This window comes from Sprattus sprattus (assembly GCF_963457725.1).
Source record: "Sprattus sprattus genome assembly, chromosome: 17".
Taxonomy (NCBI): domain Eukaryota; kingdom Metazoa; phylum Chordata; class Actinopteri; order Clupeiformes; family Clupeidae; genus Sprattus; species Sprattus sprattus.
Window position 1 is genome coordinate 25,424,634 of NC_137915.1, and position 21,888 is coordinate 25,446,521.

The 21,888-nt window shown below is 42.7% G+C and overlaps 2 protein-coding genes across 2 annotated transcripts in view; one reads left to right on the plus strand and one right to left on the minus strand.

Annotated features, from left to right (window-relative positions):
- The window catches only part of fndc3bb (fibronectin type III domain containing 3Bb), a 67,789-nt gene extending 59,042 nt beyond the window's left edge, over positions 1-8,747 (plus strand). Inside the window, exons 24-26 of the mRNA XM_080854767.1 lie at positions 1,486-1,652; positions 1,998-2,125; positions 6,383-8,747. Coding sequence (XP_080710893.1) covers positions 1,486-1,652; positions 1,998-2,125; positions 6,383-6,700 — 613 coding nt within the window. The 3' untranslated portion in view covers positions 6,701-8,747. The remainder of the gene's footprint in view (positions 1-1,485; positions 1,653-1,997; positions 2,126-6,382) is intronic.
- Positions 8,748-12,090: 3,343 nt separating this feature from the next.
- On the minus strand, positions 12,091-13,634 carry ghsrb (growth hormone secretagogue receptor b; the record flags this gene model as incomplete). The annotated part of the gene is made up of 2 exons (XM_080855511.1): positions 12,091-12,413; positions 12,851-13,634. 2 exons carry the CDS (start codon positions 13,632-13,634, stop codon positions 12,091-12,093), a joined length of 1,107 nt encoding a protein of 368 aa, XP_080711637.1.
- Between the last annotated feature and the right edge of the window lie 8,254 nt (positions 13,635-21,888).

Genomic DNA, 21,888 nt, shown 5'->3' on the forward strand with positions numbered 1-21,888 from the left:
TTTCTTATGTGCTTTTAGCACTTAGTTCTTATAGTGAAGTTATTTCACTTTTTGTTCGTATACACTTAAAGTAGTTTGATCTTATAAGCTTTTAGCAATCAGTACTTATACGTCCATACAGTTGGGTTGTGATGGTCACCACTATGGTACAAGACACACAAGTGGGGGTTCATTAGTCTAACCGCTCTTGAGCATTTCAGTTTTTTTTTTTTTTTCGTTTGTCTAAATATGAGAGCGATATGGCAGCATGAAACAGTTCTCTGGACCACGTCTCTCAAGCCTTTGACCTGTCTTATTAATAGATGTTCAACAGGCATTGAATTTAATATATTTGATCAGAACTAATGTTCAATGAAAGGGAAGGGAAGAGTGCAGTGGACATTTTAAGTGGAAACTTCACAGATGAACGAGGCACAGTCTGCCTTTGGCATCTCTGAGAGATACACCATCCACATCTGTGTGTGCTTTATCTCCGAGCACCTTAATCAGGAACCCTGATCCCGCCACGCTGCCTACAATTAGCAGAGCCCAGGTGAGCGTGGGAGGCCGGGGGAAAGAGGGGTCGTCTCGACCAAGAGCCCTAATGCCAGTTCAGACCTGGCCTAGCCCCCGCCACTCTGTCTGTACAATAGCACTCCTCGTCCTCCGCACACGCTCTCTCTCTCTCTCCCTTTCTTTCTTTCTTTCTTTCTCTCTGTCTTTCTTTGTATCCCTCTGTCTGTTTCTGTTTCTCCCAGTCATCTGTTTTTTTTAGCTGTGTGAAAGAACAGTAGGACTTGCAAACCCTCAGGGTCAATCACCAGCAGTCTCTCCAGAGTGTACCTGGTGTGATAGAGGACTGACACACGCACACGCACACGCACACACACACGCACACACACACACATAAAACACACACACAATACCAGTATTTGTACTGGTATACTTAATCCATTCCATAATTAAATAATTGTTTTACACACCATTTCCTTACAGGTTCATCTGTGGGTGTTAGTTAATTACAGCAGGTTGTCATGGCCAATCACTCAGCTCTCAGTCCTGTGTGACAGTGCATCACTTTATGAGTTACCATGGCAACCTGTTCCCTTGGTAGACTCCGAAGGTGCTGGGATGAAGCTAAGCCGTCCTTCCTCTGGTCCTTAATCTCCTTTCTCTGAGAACATGAGCAAACACTGCCAGCGCATCCAGAAGTAATGTGAGGCTTCAGAATCACAGCTTCTGTGTAATTATGGTCATTCACAATGACTGAATGCAGCTGTAATTACATTTCTTCAAAATGTGAAATGAAAGTGGAACAATTTAGTAAAGCCTACGGATGACAGTTGGAGGTTTTGTCAATAGCTTGTTGGAACGTATGGTCCTTGTGACTACAATTATGAGGCCTGTGTCTCTGTCACTCATGAATTGATTTCAGCGAGTCTTGAGGTTTTCACCCATGTTAACATCCGACGGCCCATGTCTTTGTCTTTCTGCTTGTTGTCTCAGGTTCGTGGCGATCTACCGTGGGCCGAGCCACACCTTCCGGGTGCAGCGGCTGAGTGAGTCGAGCCACTACAGCTTCCGGATCCAGGCTGTGAGCGAGGCGGGGGAGGGGCCCTTCTCTGAGACCCTCAGTCTGTGCACGACCAAGTCTATGCCTCCCACGCTCAAAGGTAGCTAATGATCGCGTCAGCGCACATAAACCCCTTAATTCATTCATTCATTCATTCATTCATTCATTACACCAAGCCATGTCGGGCTTCTACCCACTAAACGTGTATTATTAATCCACATGAAAATGTACCTGAACAAAGAGCTATAAGGACTGTATTTTTCGTTCACCGTCTTAAAGTGTATGAACACTTGATACAAAGCACAAAAACGTACCAATTACTACAGTATTTCATGAGTTACTTGGCACACTGTGTCTTCTCTCTTACCACTTATCTCCAATTTTTCACTTAGTCTTTACAAGGTGTGTGTGTGTGTGTGTCCTCATGTCCTCGTGTCCTCCACAGCCCCGCGAGTGTCCCAGCTGGACGGAAACGCCTGTGAGGTAACATGGGAGGCGGTTCCACCCATGCGAGGGGACCGCATCACCTACACGCTTCAGGTCCGCGGAGGCCGAGACGCCGAGTACAAGCAGGTGAGCTTCTCACACACACCCTCACACGCCACACGTGACCTCTCTCACACACCCTCACACGCCACACGTGACCTCTCTCACACACCCTCACACGCCACACGTGACCTCTCTCACACACCCTCGCACGCCACACGTGACCTCTCACACACACCCTCACACGCCACACATGACGTACACGACACATGCAGGTGAGCCTCACACGCCACACATGACGTACACGCCGTCAGCAGCCACAGTCTATGCTACCCAATGATCAATACAGTGCGATGTGAAAGGGACTGCCAATTTGAAGGGTCTCCTAATTATGTGCCAAGTGCACCAATTTTGCTGTCATTCTAGTCATTATAGGCTTTTGTGCTAAGGGCACTGGACTTGCATGCTGATCTCTCAGTTACATCCTTTGGTTTTGTGAGTACAATTAATTAAGATCTTGTTAATACAGACCCTTGTAAATTGGAAGACATTAGGGAATGGCATAAAACAGGGTTTAATACAGATGAGCTTTTACAGAGTATGCAGGCTTGCTGGTATCACTTGTCGGTCTCTCTTCTGCCTTTCATTTCTAAGTTATAACCTTGTTGTTTTTAAGAGGTTTGAGTTTTGTGCTCCTGACTTTGTCCTTGGTCTGTCAGGAAATCCAAATGAAAATGGAAGATGATCTAGAGGCACAAAGAAATTCAATTTGGTTCTGCACACGATCATCATTGCTCCCCATCATATTTCATAGTAATCAAATTTATGGAGCAAAACCATACTGCAGGGTAGAGGTTTAGAGCGGCGTCTGTGTTTGTGCATTAGTGCATGTATTTGCATACATGTGAGTATGTGATGTTTACTTGTGAGCATGTGGTCATAATGTGTGACATATATGCATATAGAGCAGTAAACAAATCAAATCCATATTTGGTGCTACCGGAGCTTAGTCTTCATCAGCATCAATTTACCTTTTAATTTTTAATTTTTAGGTACAGTTTTTTTAAGAGACTTGGGAGTTAGGTTTGTTCCGAGCATTTCTGAGAACTTGCCACAGTACTTCAGTGGATTTAGTCTTGATTCTTTATGTCCCTTCATGTAATCCCAAATTACACTGGTCTCTAGCAGTTCTGAGTTGATGGCCTTTCGTTTTTCAATCTGCAATGTGGTCTGTTACTTTGTTTTCTTTGTCTACCGGCATATAAATGTTTCACTACCAGTAAGGATAGAAAATAAGTGTCTAAGGCAAACGATGGATAGATGGAAGGATAGAAGGAAGGGAAGGATGGAAGGAAAGTTAATAAATACATCTGTATGTAAATGTCAGTGCATGTGATGTTAGTGTTTGTTTGCTGTCTGTCTTGCATACAATCTATCCAGGCTTAAAGTGTGTTTAAAAGGAGACAAATGTGTCCGTTTGTTATAGCCATAGAGGACCCAGGGTCTTGTCAGGTGTTGGTGGCTCGTGACTCTTCCCTCAAGGGGCTCTGAGTAGGTGGGCATCATTGCTGTCTGTGTGCTTTCTGAATGAAAAGTGGGGCATTTGCTCTAAGCATAAACAGACCTAACTCTGCAGGTGTATAATTGTAGTAAATCACTCACACACTGGTTTTAATTCAGCCTGCTCAAGGATGCCCATCAGATTCACTGCAAGTCACAGACCAGGCATTCCTTGGAAATACTGTTTCACGAGCTTCTTGGATCTGTTCTGAATTTATAATTATTGATTTTATTATGTTTTTATGAATTCAATTTCCAGTGGTATGACTTCTATGTTGCGGCCCCTGACCTCTCTCCACTTTAAATGCCAGCTCATAATGAGTCTTTATGAGGACACTAGGAGGTCTGCCTACATAACCAGGAACAGGAGACTCAAGCACTGGCCCAGCCTGGGGAGACATGGTCTTCCATGAGGAGATGAGAACCTTGAGAGACGTGCTGTGCCTCATCTAGGACGAAGACAGACATGTTCAGAGGCTTGATATGACGTGCTTTGTTGCTGTGGAAACTGATAAACTGCAGGTTGATTTCTCCTGGGTTTAATGTGTTCATATCTCCTGAGACCTTAATAATAATGCAACTTCACAAAATGATAAACCCCCCAGATGCAATCCATTACAAAAACTAATGGCGGCCAGATATGGTTATCATTTATGAGCCTCAGAGTACTAAAACTCTCAAGAGGTCTGTCAAGCTCTGAAAAATGATGGCATGCAATTCCACAATGTTCTGTTCTAATCATTATAGTAATCTGTTCATTGCGAATTGCAGTAAGACTGAAGTGAAGTCCCCCTTCTTAGATCATTTGAGAATATAATCAAAGGAATAGGTCCACCAGAGACACATAAACACCTCACTCACTTACCCACTCATTCTCACACTCTCTCACACTCTCTCACACTCACGCACACGCACATGCACACGCACACCACACACACACACACACACACACACACACACACTCTCTGTTTTCACTCTCTCTCTCAGTGTGCCTTAAGCAATCCTTTGTTGCCCACACTATTACGTGTACTAAGCACACAGCTTCGCAGGTGGCATTTGCTGCAGTAATCTTTGCAGGCATCCAATACTGATTTGAAGTGTCCTTCTTTGAAAATACCCCTTTTAAAAGCCCTACATGGGGATCTCAAGGCTTCCTGTTTGTTCCATCTTTTTGGTAATATAATAAATACATTACAATAAATATCATAAATAATATTGGTCTGTTACATAAAATAACTGTAGACTTCCACCTTCCATTTCTGATATGTAGTATTTTATGTTCCAATTGCCTTATGTGTGTCCATGCACCAAAGAATAAATAGACTAATAAGACATTAAAAATAGGTAATTTATTCAAAAAGCTGATGGCAAACAACATGAGGTACTGTTTGTGTTGCATTCCCCTCTGGCTCCTTTGATGTGTATGCTTTGGTGTTGGGGCTTGTTTGTGAGGGAAATGAAGTGAAGCAGATTACAGAGACAAACAGCCCCCTTTTGAATGAGGCATGAGCCAGGCTGTGAGCACAGGCCTCCTAAGAGAGGGAAAGGGTGGTCCCCCTAGGCTCCGGTTACTCTAAAGGCCGATATATGCTCAGTTTCAAACGCAACGCGTAAGCGCAAGCAATTCACCGCCAGAACAATAAGCTTGCGTAAAATGGCGCAAGTCTAGAAAAAGGGGCCGACGCACGCAAGACGTGAAAAGACATGCAAGGGGCGCGCAAGGGCCTCTTGCGCCTCTGACCATAAAACGGCCTTTAGAGTAAATGCTGCCTTGAAAGTAAACATACACACACACACACACACACACACACCACAGTGCCACACAGGTACACGAGTACATTTAGACAGTTACATGTGTGCCTACATAGTCTTGCATGTGTACACACACACACACACACACATACACACGCACACACTTCATAGTTACCTTTATAATTTGTATAGGCATGTGGGTGTATTGAATTGAATTTAAAAGCAACGCAAGCCAAGTCCCCCCCCCCCCCCCCCCCCCCCCCCCCTAAATGAAAGCATTTTAGCAATGGAGTTCGCTGCACACCTAATCGTGCTAATTATATCAAAAATCATCAGTCTGTTTTAGAACATTTGTACGATGACATTAATTGAACCAAAGTGGCAGAGCACTTAAAAGTGACTTTTAATTAGCAAAGAGAACGCTGGGAAACATCAACATCTCAGCATGTCTGCCTCTCCTGGCATCTCCTCTAACCTCCTGAGTCAGAATCTACAAATATAACACACACACACACACACACACACACACCTCCTTAGACACTTTTGGTCTTATGAAGAGGTGAGCAGTGTCCTCATAGTGCCCTGGTTGTACACATACATTATTCATATGTGGATGAGTGAATAGATCTTTTTGATCAGTTTCTCCATGTTTGTTCTCGGGTGGACTACGCTCATGATTGCCACAGGGAAGATTTAGCAGCTAGGTAGCAAAGGAAGAGAGGAGCAAAAAGACGGAGATACTTCATTATCTGCCAGATCACAAAGCCTTACACTTCCACTCCTATGAAAGGCAGGGGTTGGTCATGTTGCAGGAGGCCTTTGAAGAAGTCTCTTATTAAGAGTGTCCTCTTTGTACTGTATCCGGGTCAGGTGGGATGCATCAGAAATGCATGATGCATGAGATGGATTTGTGTCGGGGGCTCAGTGTTGTGTCCAGGTTCCAGGTTACAGACAGATAAATACATCTTGACATGCTGGCAACAGCTAGTTGGCAGGCTGACCTTTTTAACCCTCTTGTGTAATTTGCTGTAGGTGTTCAAAGGAGAGGAGACGTGCTTCCAGCTCTTCAGCCTGCAGTGGAACACAGACTACCGCTTTCGCGTTTGCGCCGGCAGGCACTGCCCGGACACCTCGCAGGAGCTGAGCGGGGCCTTCAGCCCATCTGTCCACTTCACACCGCGCCGCCTGGAGCAGACGCCTGCCACCGAGGCCATCGCCGTGGCCCCGCCCGCCGTGAAGGCCTTTGGAGTCACCTCCACGGACGGACAGTTTGCCACCCTCATCGTGGTGGGCTTGGCCTCGCTCTCCTTCCTCCTGGCCTTCCTCCTGCAGCTTTTCCTCATGGAGTAGCTTTGGGTGAGGAAAAGGGAAAAAACAAACAAATATATGATATAATAGAATGAAAAGAGAGGATCAAAACTTTAGGGATATTTCTTTATATGTGAGAGGACACGCCTATCCTCTACTATAGATATATATCATATTTGGGATCATTTTAAAAATCCTGTTTTTTTTACATGTTGTAGTCTCCTATACGATTCCATTGTCTGTACGTCACATTCCATTTTTCTATGTTTTAGCCCTTTATCTGTCTGTAACTTGTTTTTATATGTCTGAGGAATAGGATGCAGTGCGTCTGTGTTGCGCCAGTTCTGAAACCACAATCCTGAAAAAATGGTCTTACAAAAGTATTTTTATACTTTTTTTTAAATGGTATTTAGGTCCATGACTGAAACAAAAAAAATATTCTATTTTCTACATCGGAACCTGATGATTGGTCCTATTTTTCTCTAAGTCTGTTCTCTAAGTGTATTTATATTTGTACTGTTATATTGTCTATGTTACAGCTTTAACATTTGATGGCTGAAGGGATACCCCCCTGCTTTTGGGGTGAGATGAGACCCAGGGGCTTTAGGTGTGTTGGAATAAGGGGGCCGCTGAAGTGATTGGTTTGAATTAAATCAGTCATCCGCATATCCTCTAATTATGTAATCTGCTGAGGTGGGGATTATAATACTTACTGTCGAGATAATGTCAGCTGACCACTGGCCAGACAGAATCGACTCCCAGAGAGTATAAGTGTAAAAGAGAACTCTCCACCCTCAACCAGCCAGCACCTTGTTTGGTCTGGATTGGCGTCCTCGTTATGATATGCTGCTTTGCAAATGTACAAAAAAGGGAAAGTGTCCTTGAGTTTTTGATTTGAGCCCAGAGTAGCAGCGGCAGCAGCGTTTATCAATCCCAAAGAGTTTCACCGAGCAACCCCTTAGTGATGACACGAAGCCTGGAATGTGCCTCAGGGACTCGGGTTCGAAAGGGTGTGACAGCCTCACGTTCCAGGGTGGCAGTGTCCGGCCCCGTCGTGCCCTCCTTGTCTTTTCAAGTAATTTAATTGGCGTTTTTTTTTTTTTTTTTTTTTTTTTTTTGTCGTCAGTCATTTCAGCCTTACAGCTCAGCTCTGCAGCCTGCTCTTCTCTTAGCCTTACACAATGAGTATAGCCCAAGACTACAGTACACACTCTTAAAGAAACGTTTACTAGCTCAGTCATACCTTAACCAAAGTTAATGAGCGGTTTTTGTTAGGGTTCTATTTATGCTATATATTGCATACCGTACTTTATAATGCAAATCACAGTGCAATCTTCATTTATTTATTTCTTTAAACAAAAAAAAAATCAAAAGAACCGTCATACATATTTTCTCATGTAGCATGTCATATATTTTACCTTTTTTGGTTATGATTTCATTTTACATATATTTTATATTTTTCAAATAGAAAATGGCATTCCTAACATTTGTTATGTTTCAGACCTGTCTTTTAATGTTAAGTCTTTTTTTTTTAACCATGCAAGTCTGTCCAGATAATGAAGTGAATAGGTGCTGTTCCAAATGATGCACACCCAATGCTAATGCTGAGGCCCACACACATGGCATTATGTTCGTAATCACATTTAATGTGTGGGGCTCCATAGCACTACACTCTGCTTGAACTGGGAAACACTTTCCTGGAGTTTTTATTCTTTTTCCACCTCCCTCTGTTCACGTTTTGACAAAGAGTCTTTAGTCTTCACAAATGATCTGTGAAAGAACAGACTAAACCCCAGCACATTGACCTTTTTTTACCGGAATCAATCTGTTTTGTATCATAAGAAAGTTCTCTTGGATTTTAATATTGACACTTGAAGATTTTATCTTTCTTTGACGACATCTTGAAAATGTTACCCCTAAAAGAAATGTTTTTTTTTTATGTTAACTTGAGCTTAAAAGAAGATTCATTCCACATTGCCATTATTTTTAAATATAATCAACTATGATTTTTAGAATTCATCAATAATTGTACATTGTAATCATAGACATAGACATATGAAATACTACCATATCAACTGTAATGTATAGATTTTGAAAATACTACCCTTTGTATTTAAGATGATTATGTATCTGTAGCATATATGTAATATATTTATGCACAATAAATGTTTCATTTTTTTCTCGTATATCTGACCTCCCCGTCTCACACAGTCCAGTGAATCAAGACTCATTGGGTAGTCACAGTCATTTAGTACGGAGAGTCCTCAACCAGTGCTCTAGAAAGGATCCCAAAGACTCCTCTGACCCAGTGCACAAGGGGATTGATGGGTTCTTCAATGCAGTATACTGATTTGTTTTAGATTACACAACAGTTCTATCATCATTTTACAACCACACTACAATCTACCCAGGTTTTAATTTAGAGTGTTGATGAGACCCAAGACTGTGCTTTTAGCCAGGCTAACTCAATTTGCATATAGCACATTAACCTGTCACAGAGGCCATATACTGAGGGGTCTGAGGTATTCACCCCTCCGACAGGGGAGGTGAGTCAGCCTTTTTATGTTCAGTTTCACACTGTGGGAATAGCCGAGGAGTCTGGCAGTGACAGCTACGCACTGGGCAGAAAGAGGTTAATCACTGACCAAAACGAGATTAACAGTCACGTTTACATTATTGAAAAAAAGATATTGCTGAAAGTACTGAAAGTATTATTGTTCAAGTGAATGCTGACAAAGTATTCTCTTTTTTAAAATAATAAAAATAATTTTTAACACCATGGCTACAAAATACCACTGGCATCAACATTATACTCCAATACAAACATTATTAGGTAAATCTGATTTTAATTAAATGAATAAAATACACGTGCCATCTTTTAAATATACACTGTTATCACTGTGAAACATTCAAACATTGTTTATATTTTGCATTTGTACACATGACCTGTGCTTTTGCAGAAATACAATGCTCTTAGCAAGCCAACTGCAGCGTCATGCTGTACAAATATGAATATTTCTGACTAAGTCTGTTGCTATAGCATGTTAAAACAAATGCTATGAAAGCCTGTACTGAGTAAAGAAAATGAAAACAGAGAAACTACAGAACAGCTTTAAACATTCATAACCATAAGCCCAACCATCCATTTTAAGCTACGCCAGACACCAGCAAACAGTAAATGACGATGCCAAATATATGACTGGTTTTCACCAAACGTGCCATCATTTTAAGTGCACTTTTAAACAACATCAAGTACAAATACAACATAGCTACGAGTTTTAAAACAAACGTTCAGCAGATTCCTGTCACGTCGACGAAACTATGTACATAACATACGTCTACAGTGCTCACATTGTCATCCAGTGTAAGGTATAAATTAAGGCATTTTCAAGTATGTGTACGGTATTTCTGTGCATATTTTCAACAACTTAAGTTGGTGGCATCAAAAATACAAAACAGGTGTTGTACCCGATTCAGCACACCCGTCAGAATATGCACCCCCTTGACGCACCACTCGCAGTTCGCCTAAACAAACGCAGGGAAAAATACTATACTACGATTTCATTATTTGTGAAAGAGATGGAAGAGAAGAACACAAGTGATTACAGTCTTTAGAACTGTTCTAAAGAGTACAAACAACCGATGTTTTTCTATGCACCCCCTTGACGCACCACTCGCTTGATCGGAAAGGAAAGCAGTTCGCCTAAATAAACGCATGGAAAAATACTATACTACGATTTCATTCTTTGTGAAAGAGATGGAAGAGAAGAACACAAGTGATTGTACTCTTTAGAACAGTTCTAAAGACTGTAAACAACCGATGTTTTTCTTCCAAAAGCCTCGGATAATAGCGAACGCAAAAGAACACCTTTTTGTTCTGTGGAAATATATAGCCTACCCCAGCCATGACTACAAAATGAATTAATGTAATTTTGAATTAGCAAGTTGAATGAATTTGACACGGTGTTTCACAAGACTAAATAACGAAATGCAGTTTAGTATTTAACAGGAAGTGCAAATAAGCAGAAAGTGCAGAATATGTGCATATGAATGGCAGTGGTATATACATAATGAGATAGTATAAGATGCAGTATGATACAGTACTCTGCTTACTCATACTAGTCCCATGTCTGTACTCTGAAAAGCATTTGATGATCGGATCAACAGAATTCTTTTAAAGGGGGGGGTGCATATCACGACAGGCCTATTTTCACACCAGTCAGAATAAGCACCCCCCTGTTCAATTCTACTAGGAAGGTGTCACATGCATGAAACTCACTGTGCTTACTCATACTAGTCCCATGTCTGTACTCTGAAAAGCATTTGATGATCGGATCAACAGAATAATTTTAAAGGAGGGGGTGCATATCACGACAGGCCTATTTTCACACCAGTCAGAATAAGCACCCCCTGTTCAATTCTACTAGGAAGGTGGCACATGCATGAAACTCACTCTGCTTACTCATACTAGTCCCTTGGCTGTACTCAGAAAAGCATTTGATGTTGGAGTCAACATAATTCTTTTAAAGGGGGGGGGGGGGTACATATCACGACAGGCCTATTTTCACACCGGTCAGAATAAGCACCCCCCCCCCCCCCCCCTTTAAAAGAATTCTGTTGACTCCAACATCAAATGCTTTTCAGAGTACAGACAAGGGACTAGTATGAGTAAGCTGAGTACTGTATCATACTGTATCTTATACTATCTCATTATGTACCACTGCCATTCATATGCACATATTCTGCACTTTCTGCTTATTTGCACTTCCTGTTAGATACTACTAGACTACTACTTTCACAAATAATGAAATCGTAGTATAGTATTTTTCCCTGCGTTTGTTTAGGCGAACTGCGAGTGGTGCGTCAAGGGGGTGCATATTCTGACGGGGGTGCTGAATCGGGTACAACACCGGCATTCAAGCCCATCTGATGAGACGTCCATACAAATACACAATATGCAATAAACGACCCCATGACAGTCTGTTCAACTTCAACAGGCAACAATAGTAATTGACAACGCTGTGTTTTGGTTGTGCTGCAGTACGAGTAGCGCTGATCCAGAAATCAGATTTCAATTTGTCAGGTTAGGTGTGTTCATTCACAGCTACATAATTGTGATGTTGTGCGTAACGACAACGGGTTCGTAATGTAATGAAATACATTGAAATTACTCGTAATTGTAAAATGTCTCGTATGGAATCATAACACACTCATAAGCTCTACAATGCAGTTGGTGGGCTATAAAAAGTGTAATCAGTTGTGAGGACAAGTTGATGAGTCCATGACATGCTAGTTCTGACTCACAAAAACGCAACATCAGTATTTCTGTCTAATTTATTGGGGACCTTGGAGCTCCACGATAAAGACCAGGCGAACTCTTTCAGCATCACAGGGAAGCTTTCGAGTTCGTATTCCCCGACATCTTCACAAATTCAGTTGACACCGAGGTAAGTACTGACACTGGATTCTCCCAATCCAGGCACGCTCTCTGTTTTGACGGTTGCAGATGAAGACCTCTCTGACGAATGCTTCATTCCAAAGAGTTTACATGCTGCTATCCTGTATTTGTTGGACATGATATTGTATAGAATAGGGTTTATAGCTGCGCTGAGGTAAAACAGCACAACAGAGATCAGGCTGCAGTACTCGCTGATCTGAGAGATGAGAGGTGAGTTGGCCTCTGAGGACTTCGAGGAGAGATAGCGGTGCACGTGGAAAGGTAGCCAACAGAGAACAAACGCCATTACTACCACCACTGTCAAAGAAATTGAAAACACAGGTTACATTCAGTGAACACTCGACCACCAAGCGTGCATAAAATATATATTTTTTAATTTATCCAAAAACATTTGAAACACATAAATAAACATCATTTGTGAAATGATCAGTAACTCAGAACACTAGGAGCCAGGCATGATGCGCATCTTCCCACTCTACGGTGTTCCACATCTCTGCAGCGTATTGTTTTTTTTTATCAGAGATGCCACTAAAGGTTAATAACCTGTCCTACTAATAAACACATCCTACATCAATTGGCGCACAACATTCGCATTGAATGTTAATAGTAGTCTATATTAGCGTAAACATTAGCATCAAGTTACTCAATAATAATTGAGAGGTTGCCAACACATCCACATGCACTAGCTGCTGATGAATGAATGTGAATACTGACAGTGGCAACGGTATCCTTACCTAACATCTTCACACTTTGCTTATTAGTTTTGTCCCGGTTGGAGATGTTGTGTGCAAACGGATTTCTCTTTCTCCTCCAAAGTCGTCTGCCAATAAGGCTGTACAGAACTGTCAAACACAACACAGGCAAAAAGAAGAAAACACCGGACACCCACACCATCATGGTTAGAAGTCCGGAGCGGATGGCATACTCCGTAAATGTGCACTCATTTGTCTCCAATGGGTTTGTTCCATTTATGTGCCTAACTCCGACGATAACGAATATAGGTCCCGCGCTACAGCAAGCCACCAGCCAGAGAACGACTATGACACACTTCACGCGTCCTCTTGTCACCACAACTTTAGCTCTGAGCGGGAAACATATTGCAAAATACCTCTCCACGCTCAGCGCTGTGATGTGCAGGATGGTAGAATAAGTACAGCTCTCGCTGACGAACTGATATAGTTTGCAAAGTTTGTCCCCAAAATTCCATGGCCGATAACGCCAGATTATGTACAGGTCCAGAGGCATACACATGAAAATCAACAGGTCCGAAAATGCCATGCTTGACAGGTACATATTTGTGGTCGTTCGCATGTCTTTGTATTTAGTGACCACGATAATGGTCATTAGGTTCCCTGTAACTCCAACCAGGAATAGCAGCGCACAGGTCACAGTTATCGCAGGGAGTAAAGACTCGGGGAAGAGGTGGTGGTCCCCCCCAATGGTCTCATTGTCAGTTGCCTCTGCATTGCACAAGCTGAGACTAAGCTGGCAGCTTGAGATGTTTGTCCAGTTGGTCATTACGATGAACCACTGGTTGATTTCAGTAAGGCAGAAACTATCTCAACCCATTTGGCGCACTGACTTTGACAAAAACGTATATTTTAAAAATCACTCATCATCTTCCCATCTTTCACGCGCGCCAGTATCAAGGTTTTCGGAACTACATTGTGGCAGACCATTTACACAAAGCTGTTCCATTCAAATATTCCCAAAATTGATATGGTTTTCAAGTTCATTTTGTAAGAGTACTCAAGACGAATGTTCCAAGAACACCAAAGACTGAAGAAATCTATCACTTTTCTGAGAAAATGTAAATAAGAAAAGAAGTTTTCGCCCTTGCAGGGAATCTGTTTGCTCTGCAATGAGGCGTCCTGAGATCTGTGGCCAGAGTCGAATGGACACCTTTTGATAGACATGCGCACAATGCCTCCCCTGTTGAATACATTTCCTTTTGCGTATAAAACAAGCCGTGTGTCAGTGCATACAACAGATTGTATATGTTTAATCACAGTGTATTATAGACCACTGTTTATGAGGACCTTGCTAGAATTATGTTTTGTAAGGCTGGCACTGGCAAAGATATAGTTTTACACGGCTAAATGTACAGCCATTGTTGATTCGTAACCCTAGATATTAACGCGTCAAAATTAGATTTTTCTGTAGACTTAGAAATATAATTACATTCAAACGATGGATAAATTCAAACAATGATTTCTCTTACAGGCAACGTACTCCACATTGAAAGAGCAGGATATTGTAGTGGACATCACCCGTTAGGTTGCTGCCATCTGGTGTTGCAAAACATCCTAGTACCCCGTCGACTGTAACCTGCAAAGTTATACAAAATTGTTGTCTGGGAATTCCCTGCCCCTTCACTGCATTCCATTTGTTCAGTTGGTCTGGCCAACTCTCAACGGCGCTCCACTTCAGCCACCTGATTGGACAGTCCTTTAACCAATCAGACCAACGATACTATACAACGATCGGTAATAAAGCAAACACATATTTTTTCTGTATGAATTGTTCCAGGGCAAGTTTCTGCTCTGTTTTCAAAGAAAACTTGCCTTATCGAAGTTTTGCGGTGCTTCGGCGGCCACCGTGTCCAATGTTTAAAAACTCTCCGTGCAGTAGATTTTGTAACGTAGCCGTGGTAAGTTTAAATCCGCCAATGGCGCGCCAGGTAGCCAAAAGCCAGTTTGTGATTGGCTCCAAGGATTCTGGAAATCTTGAAATGAACGGGTATGCAAACTTGGCCAGACCCAGTTCTGAGGCAAAATCAATTTGGCCGGAAGAAGTGGGGCGGGACTTCCCAGACTAACAAAATTGTGTATTCAATCAGAATTCTGACTAATGTTCAATGTCTGCTTTGGGAAAGCCGAATCAACCGTGGTTTTCAAGAGTGGACTAATGCCACTGCCAGACTAAGCCGATTTTCATACTTTCCGGAACGAATTCGGGGTTAGTCAATCGCGGCCAGACAAAGCTGTGCTGCGCTGTGCTGCGGCCACACACACCCATTGAAACTGGTGAATCTGCTGAGTACATATGCAAGGCCTGTTGGTGGCGCTGTGAAGGGTGCTACCGGAAATGGAGAAGAAGACTCGGAGAAGAAGACGACGACAAGTTACAACCATAGACATGTCTATGGTTACAACCCTATACATGTCTATGGTTACAACTAGTTAAGTTAGTGACAGTTCAGTTTGTCGCCAAGTAGTTGACCATACTGTGCCTTATACATTTCCTATGCTTAAATCATCATTGTTCGACCTGTAAGTGATGCATTATGTGCATACCTAATGAAAGTAAGGGTTTTCATGAAGTTGCTACTGTGATAGATCGTGTGTATTAAATACCACATTTTGGGCTACCTTCTAGTGCTATTAGTAGTGATTAGCATGCTAAGCGGAGATTTAGCTATGTTCTGTTCTTATGTTGATACGCTGTAATAAAGATGTGTTCAATCCTGCTAAGATTTCGACTGGATGAGATATGAATGAGATCCATGTTGCCTAGTGTAATGTCCACTATTATATGTATCTATTAATATTAGTTGTGTAATTCAGTGCAGTGCAAATTAGTCCCCATAAAGAAGACTGCTTTGGTAACTCGGTGAATAAAACGTGCCCTTCTTAGATCGTTGTTTGCCAGCCATAAACAGAACAGAAGACTTACATTTTTTTGTTTTTATTGCGATTGGGAAGATGTACGTGACTACTTGACAGCTTCCAGCGTTCACGTGGGATAATTACGTCATCAGATTCGCGGATTCAAACCCGATTTGCGGTCAGACAGGCCCTGATAGCAGGGTAGATTGCAACTGTAACGGGTGGGAATCCCGTCAGTTATCTCAAAGCGGCTATGAGTTCAGGTCAGTGGTGTGTGGTCTAAAGAACTATGTAGCCACCCCAACAACCCCACCCCTTCCCGTAATCTCGCAGACCAGGCTTCTCAACTGGAAAAATAAAAACATTTATTAATTCTAGCACACAGAACTTATCAAACAAATCAAACAAATAATAACATTCAATTTGGAGTGGGTCTTTCTCTTAAACCCAGAGAATCACCTTTCACATTTACCCTTCATATATTGGAACACATATTATCTCAGTGAAGCTTTCCTTTAACACTACTTGATGCAAACAACACAATAGAACATATGAAAATTAGGTAACTTCCACACATGTCATTTTAGGCAGAAAATACATAAAGATCGTGCTGCTCCATTCAACAGTCAGTCAAGAGTGTCCATTTCACTCGCGTTAGTCAGTCAACCGTGTCCATTTCACGTATGTTTCGTAGTGGCAGCAGCTTAAACAGTAGCGATAGCGATAGCGGTAGCAGTAGCAGTAGCACTAGCGAACTCAAAAAGCCCAGTGCTACTTTAGAGAAGGACGAGTAGCACAGTAGCGTTAGCAGTAGCGATAGCTAACTCCAACTTCAGTGCTGCCGTGGAGACAGTCGAGTGGCAGAAATACTCACAGGAGACACGAGTGGAGGGAGAGCATAGAGGGGCAATGCACCTGAACCCGCAAATCAGCCAACCGTGGACTCCGACGCCGTCTTCTCACTAAGACGCGCCAGCCGTCCCCCGGTTCTTGTTGACTGACAGCTTCCAGTTGAAAACACGTTTCACAGGCTCTCACACTGCGCTGACATCTTCTTTTTCAAAAAACGTTGCTCTGCCTGAAGTCCCGCCCCCCTCACGCTCTCCATACAAGTTGTTTCTCCTCATTGGTCCCAGTCGGCCAGTCAGGAGCTCGTCACACAACCTTCCCACTCTGGAGAGGGGATTCTAACCTTGACGGTAAGTGACGCTCCAAATGGCAGATTTGTCTGGCCGGGAGGCCAGTTTGTCAAGGTTACGTTCCGGAAAGTATGAAAATCGGCTTAGTCTGGCAGTGGCCTAAGGCTGAATCCCATTTCATCCCTTAGCCCTTCGTCTTTCCCCTTCCCCCTGCGCGTTCACGTGGAGGGGTAGGGGTATCCCAATTCACGTTAAGACAGCAAGGTAGGGGTTCGGGGAAGGGCTTTCCACCCCTCCAAACGGAGATTTTCCGAGGGCACACTTCAAAGGAAGGGGTGAGACCGATTTCCCCCAATGCATTGCGAACCCGTGATCATTAAAGAAGAAACATCGCGCGAGTCCCTTTAAAAATGTCGGAAACAGCAGGAAAAGCATCACACAAATGAAAGTATTTTCTTTGTAATTCATGGTTTTAAAACTTGTTTGATGAAATGTTGCATTGTGTTAAAGGCACCCAGTGCAACTTTATGTAAACATTCAATGAAAAATAAACATTCAATTTCTAGCCTTTTTTACTCGTAGTAAGTTTCAATAACTCCATACCATTACATATCGTCATTCAAGGAGCAAAGATGAGACGTCATTGTGTGGTGAGAACTGATAGAAAATCGTAAACAACAACAATCGCCGGGGGGGAGAGGCCATTTTTCCATTGACTGGAAGCCTGCTGTATTTATTGTAGGTTACAAAAAATAAAGAAAATGGCGGCGATTGTTGTTGTTATCGATTTTCTATCAGTTCTCACCACACAACGACGTCTCATCTTTGCTCCTTGAATGTCGATATGGAATGGTATGGAGTTATTGAAACTTACTACGTTTAAAAAAGACTAGAAATTGAATGTTTATTTTTAAGCCTCGAAAGTTGCACTGGGTGCCTTTAATAACAGCTGCAGGCGCCATGTTTGTTTATGTCTGGTGAGTGACAGCTGTCGCTCTCCGGTAACGTAACAGTTAACGCAGTGTACTGATGACGTACGTAAGTGTTGAAGGGCTATCCCAATTCGTAGGGCTAGAGTTTCAACCAGGTAGACGCCGCCTCCACTGCTTCTCGGCGAAACGCGTCGCCGCCATATTGTTTCGGGAGCTCTCCTAGACCCATGTACATGTATGACTGGCGATTTAACTAGCGAGATTCAAAGTAATGTAGAGGCAAATCTTTTTCACACACTTCACGTAGAGCATAAACCCTTGAATACTCCATGAAATTGGTTGCAAAATGTAAAAGGTTATCGTGATTTTTATCCAGATAAACCGCAGCTCTTGGCAACTTGCGCTTGTTTGACACGTCTGACTAGTCTGGGAAGTCCCGCCCCACTTCTTCCGGCCAAATTGATTTAGCCTCAGAACTGGGTCTGGCCAAGTTTGCATACCCGTTCATTTCAAGGTTTCCAGAATCCTTGGAGCCAATCACAAACTGGCTTTTGGCTACCTGGCGCGCCATTGGCGGATTTAAACTTACCACGGCTACGTTACAAAATCTACTGCACGGAGAGTTTTTAAACATTGGACATGGTGGCCACCGAAGCACCGCAAAACTTCGATAAGGCAAGTTTTCTTTGAAAACAGAACAGAAACTTGCCCTGGAACAATTCATACAGAAAAAATATGTGTTTGCTTTATTACCGATCGTTGTATCGTTGTATAGTATCGTTGGTCTGATTGGTTAAAGGACTGTCCAATCAGGTGGCTGAAGTGGAGCGCCGTTGAGAGTTGGCCAGACCAACTGAACAAATGGAATGCAGTGAAGGGGCAGGGAATTCCCAGACAAACGTCTGACAGACCTCTGGCGTCAGAGAGCTCCCGAAACAATATGGCGGCGACGCGTTTCGCCGAGGCAACGGGCTGAAGCATTGGAGGCGGCGTCTACCTATATGATGTCTATGGTTTCAACCCCTTCGACTACCCCTACGTTATGGCTCCGTTTGAAAAAGCGAGGGCCAAGGGGTAGGGGTAGGGGTAAGGGTAGCGGTGGAGATTAGAAATGGGATTGGGCCTAAGTCAACTCAGTCTTCTATCACCAGCTTTGGATTCTTTTGGTCATTAGTAAATTGTAACCATGAAATGTCGGCTTTTCCAACGTTGTTGTGCTGTAGGCTATATTAATCTGTTATCCATTGTTATTAGATCGCTATATTTTCAATGCTGTCCAGGGTTATGACACATTTTACTAAAATGGGGGGCGTAAGAGTTACTGCTTTAGCCTATGGCCTCTTCTGAGTACCGTGCAACCTATTGTCTATAGATGTTAACAAACTGTCTTTATCATAACTGTTATACAGTAGCATGACTTTCTAATATCTCATAAAAGTAAGTAGGCCTAATACTAGTAATGTAACCAGGATCCTCGCAGCTCGAAACTTGAATGTGTTTGTTTCAAACTTTAATGCGTGGGAAACTAGTTGACTTGCAGTGTGTGCACAAATCGTTCTCAGTTTGGTAATGAGTCCAGGAGGTTGAACTGGCGGGGCTTTGGATAAGACGTCTGCTAAATGACTAAATTAACTGACATACGTTCGTCAATAGATGGAGTGAGCTAATTCCGGACAGGAAAGCATAATTTTGAATTCTACCTGCGACACAGGACGGTGACACCGGCATGTGATAGGCTTCCATCTAAAACTGGTGTTATCAGTAGAAATGTAGTTGTTGAGTAGAATACCGTGGTTGTTAAAATGGTGTTTGATTAGCTACGTGGAGGATCCGGGTCAAGAACCTGTGCTGGAATGGATGGCTTCCGAGGAACCTGGATGGCTTGGTATGGCAGCCTGACATGCGCATCCTTTAAACTCTACTGCAGTCGAAAGCACTACCCTGTTAATGCATGACTTCAATTTACGATAGCGGAAAGCATATCGTCATGACCTTTCGTTGATCCCCGAAGGAACTCTGGGGAATTGCCTATTCAACTCCTGTGCACGTGAGGTAAACAAGGGAATTTACTCGATGAGTTCATGTCAGGAACGTTTCTTGCCGTGCCGGTCCTCCTGTCGTCTACTTAACATTTCAGTATTGCGGTGGCTATTTGTCCTCACCGCTGGGAGACAGATGTCTCTTAGCATGGGTGCTCCCAGTTGTGGATGTTACTCTGGTGGTCGCAATGCACTAGAGGCGAGAGACAACGTGACCCAACTACCGATGTCAATACACTGACAGGAGTCGGGGAGCAGGAGTCTACTGCAGCAAACACTCAGTCCGCATCACGAGCAGCTGAGCAAACAGGAACATGCACTTCTCACCCCACCTCTGTTTACAATATTGGATTCCAGGAAGTATAAGCAGTTATTCTTTTAGGTATCATATTATAATGGGTGGAAATAATTGTCATTATAATGTCAATGGTCATTCAGAGCTTGACTTCGCTGTGTTGGAAGCCAGTCAGGAGCTGCAGGCAGGAATATGTGCGCTAGATTATGAGTGGGCGGGTCCTTGCGCAAAAGTCAGTGAGGAAGCCACTACGCACTGAACAGGTTGTGGTTTGACACATTCTTCCGCACGCTTCCTGAACACTTGATGAGAAAAACTTTTTCAGTTTAAAGGTAAGTTCCTCTGCTTTCTCTTATAGAGGGATATTTTCATTGAAACTGAAACGACTTCCCCATTTGCTTCCTCCATTGCTGTAATTGTAATTTATTTACCTGGAATGATTGTTAAACGTACATGTAAGCTAATTCTTTTGAACTGTATCTTTCTACTCTCTCGTCTCATATTGATAACAATTCCATAGTCATCTCAACATGTTTATTCACTAAAATATCCTTTCTTAACCTAATTTGGGGAATTGGCAGCAGTCATTAATTTTCACGTAAGAGCTCCTTAATGTAGACACGTATAAGCAAGATAACTTGATGTACCGGTAAGGCCACTTACAAGCGGAGTTATCCTTACAGCATGGACGACTCCAGCTAGCTAACGACAGGTGGAGAGGATTATCAAGGCACGCCCTTACTCTTCCATCTCCAGTCACTTGTCATTTGTCAACTGCCACTTGTTCTTTTTGCAACATGATATGTTTTGGCCGGCTTCTTTTTTCTTGGAGTGTTTACCGGGTATGTACAATTGTGATTGCAGCTCGGTGTTTTGTTGGCATTTTCTATTAAGAGTCCGAAGTAAGCGAGTGCTTGACACATCCTGAGTATGTTTTTAATTACCACTTAACTTCTGGAACTAGATATTGAACAACAGTTTCTCTGATAGTGTATGCGCGTTTGTTGTGAGGTTTTATTGAACAGTTAGATCACTACAGCTGGTTTTCCTTTCTTGTTTAGTACCTGCCTTCTTACTTGGTAAACATTACATGGGTGTGTTTGGTTGACTTAACAGGCTGGTGCGATGCAGGCCTTGCTCTTTGCCCTGGGATGAGGCTAGAGTTTGGGCTGGGAGACCTCATATTATCTTTAACTCACTATCGCCCCTCCACTCCCAGCTAGGTTAAGCCATCTTTGAGATAACAGCTGGATAAGACAATGCAGTGCCTGATGATGATAGCCTTTCAGTGAACAGAGGGTGTGTCATGGCAGTCGATGTTAAACCTATCATTGCAGACATGTTTAAACATTTACACACACACACACACACACACACACACACACACACACACACACACACACACACACACACACACATAGAAAATATACATACTACCATACCCAATATACTTCTAGAAAACTCACTCACTCTCTCTCTCACACACACACACACACACACAGACATATGCATACTCACTGTACCACCTATCAATAGACCATGTGAATATTGTGATACATTGATCAACTCCTACATCAGGCATTTGATTCAAGACTTCCCCTTTGTAAGACTTATTTGTGATATTTATATGTGTAAGCACTGCTGGTGAAAATCAACATATTTCCCCTTGATACAGCTGTTGGTCAACAGTGTGATGTTCAATTGTGTTCAAATCCAACAGCGATTCTAAGTTCTCACTCATAAAGAATGGGTGAAAGTC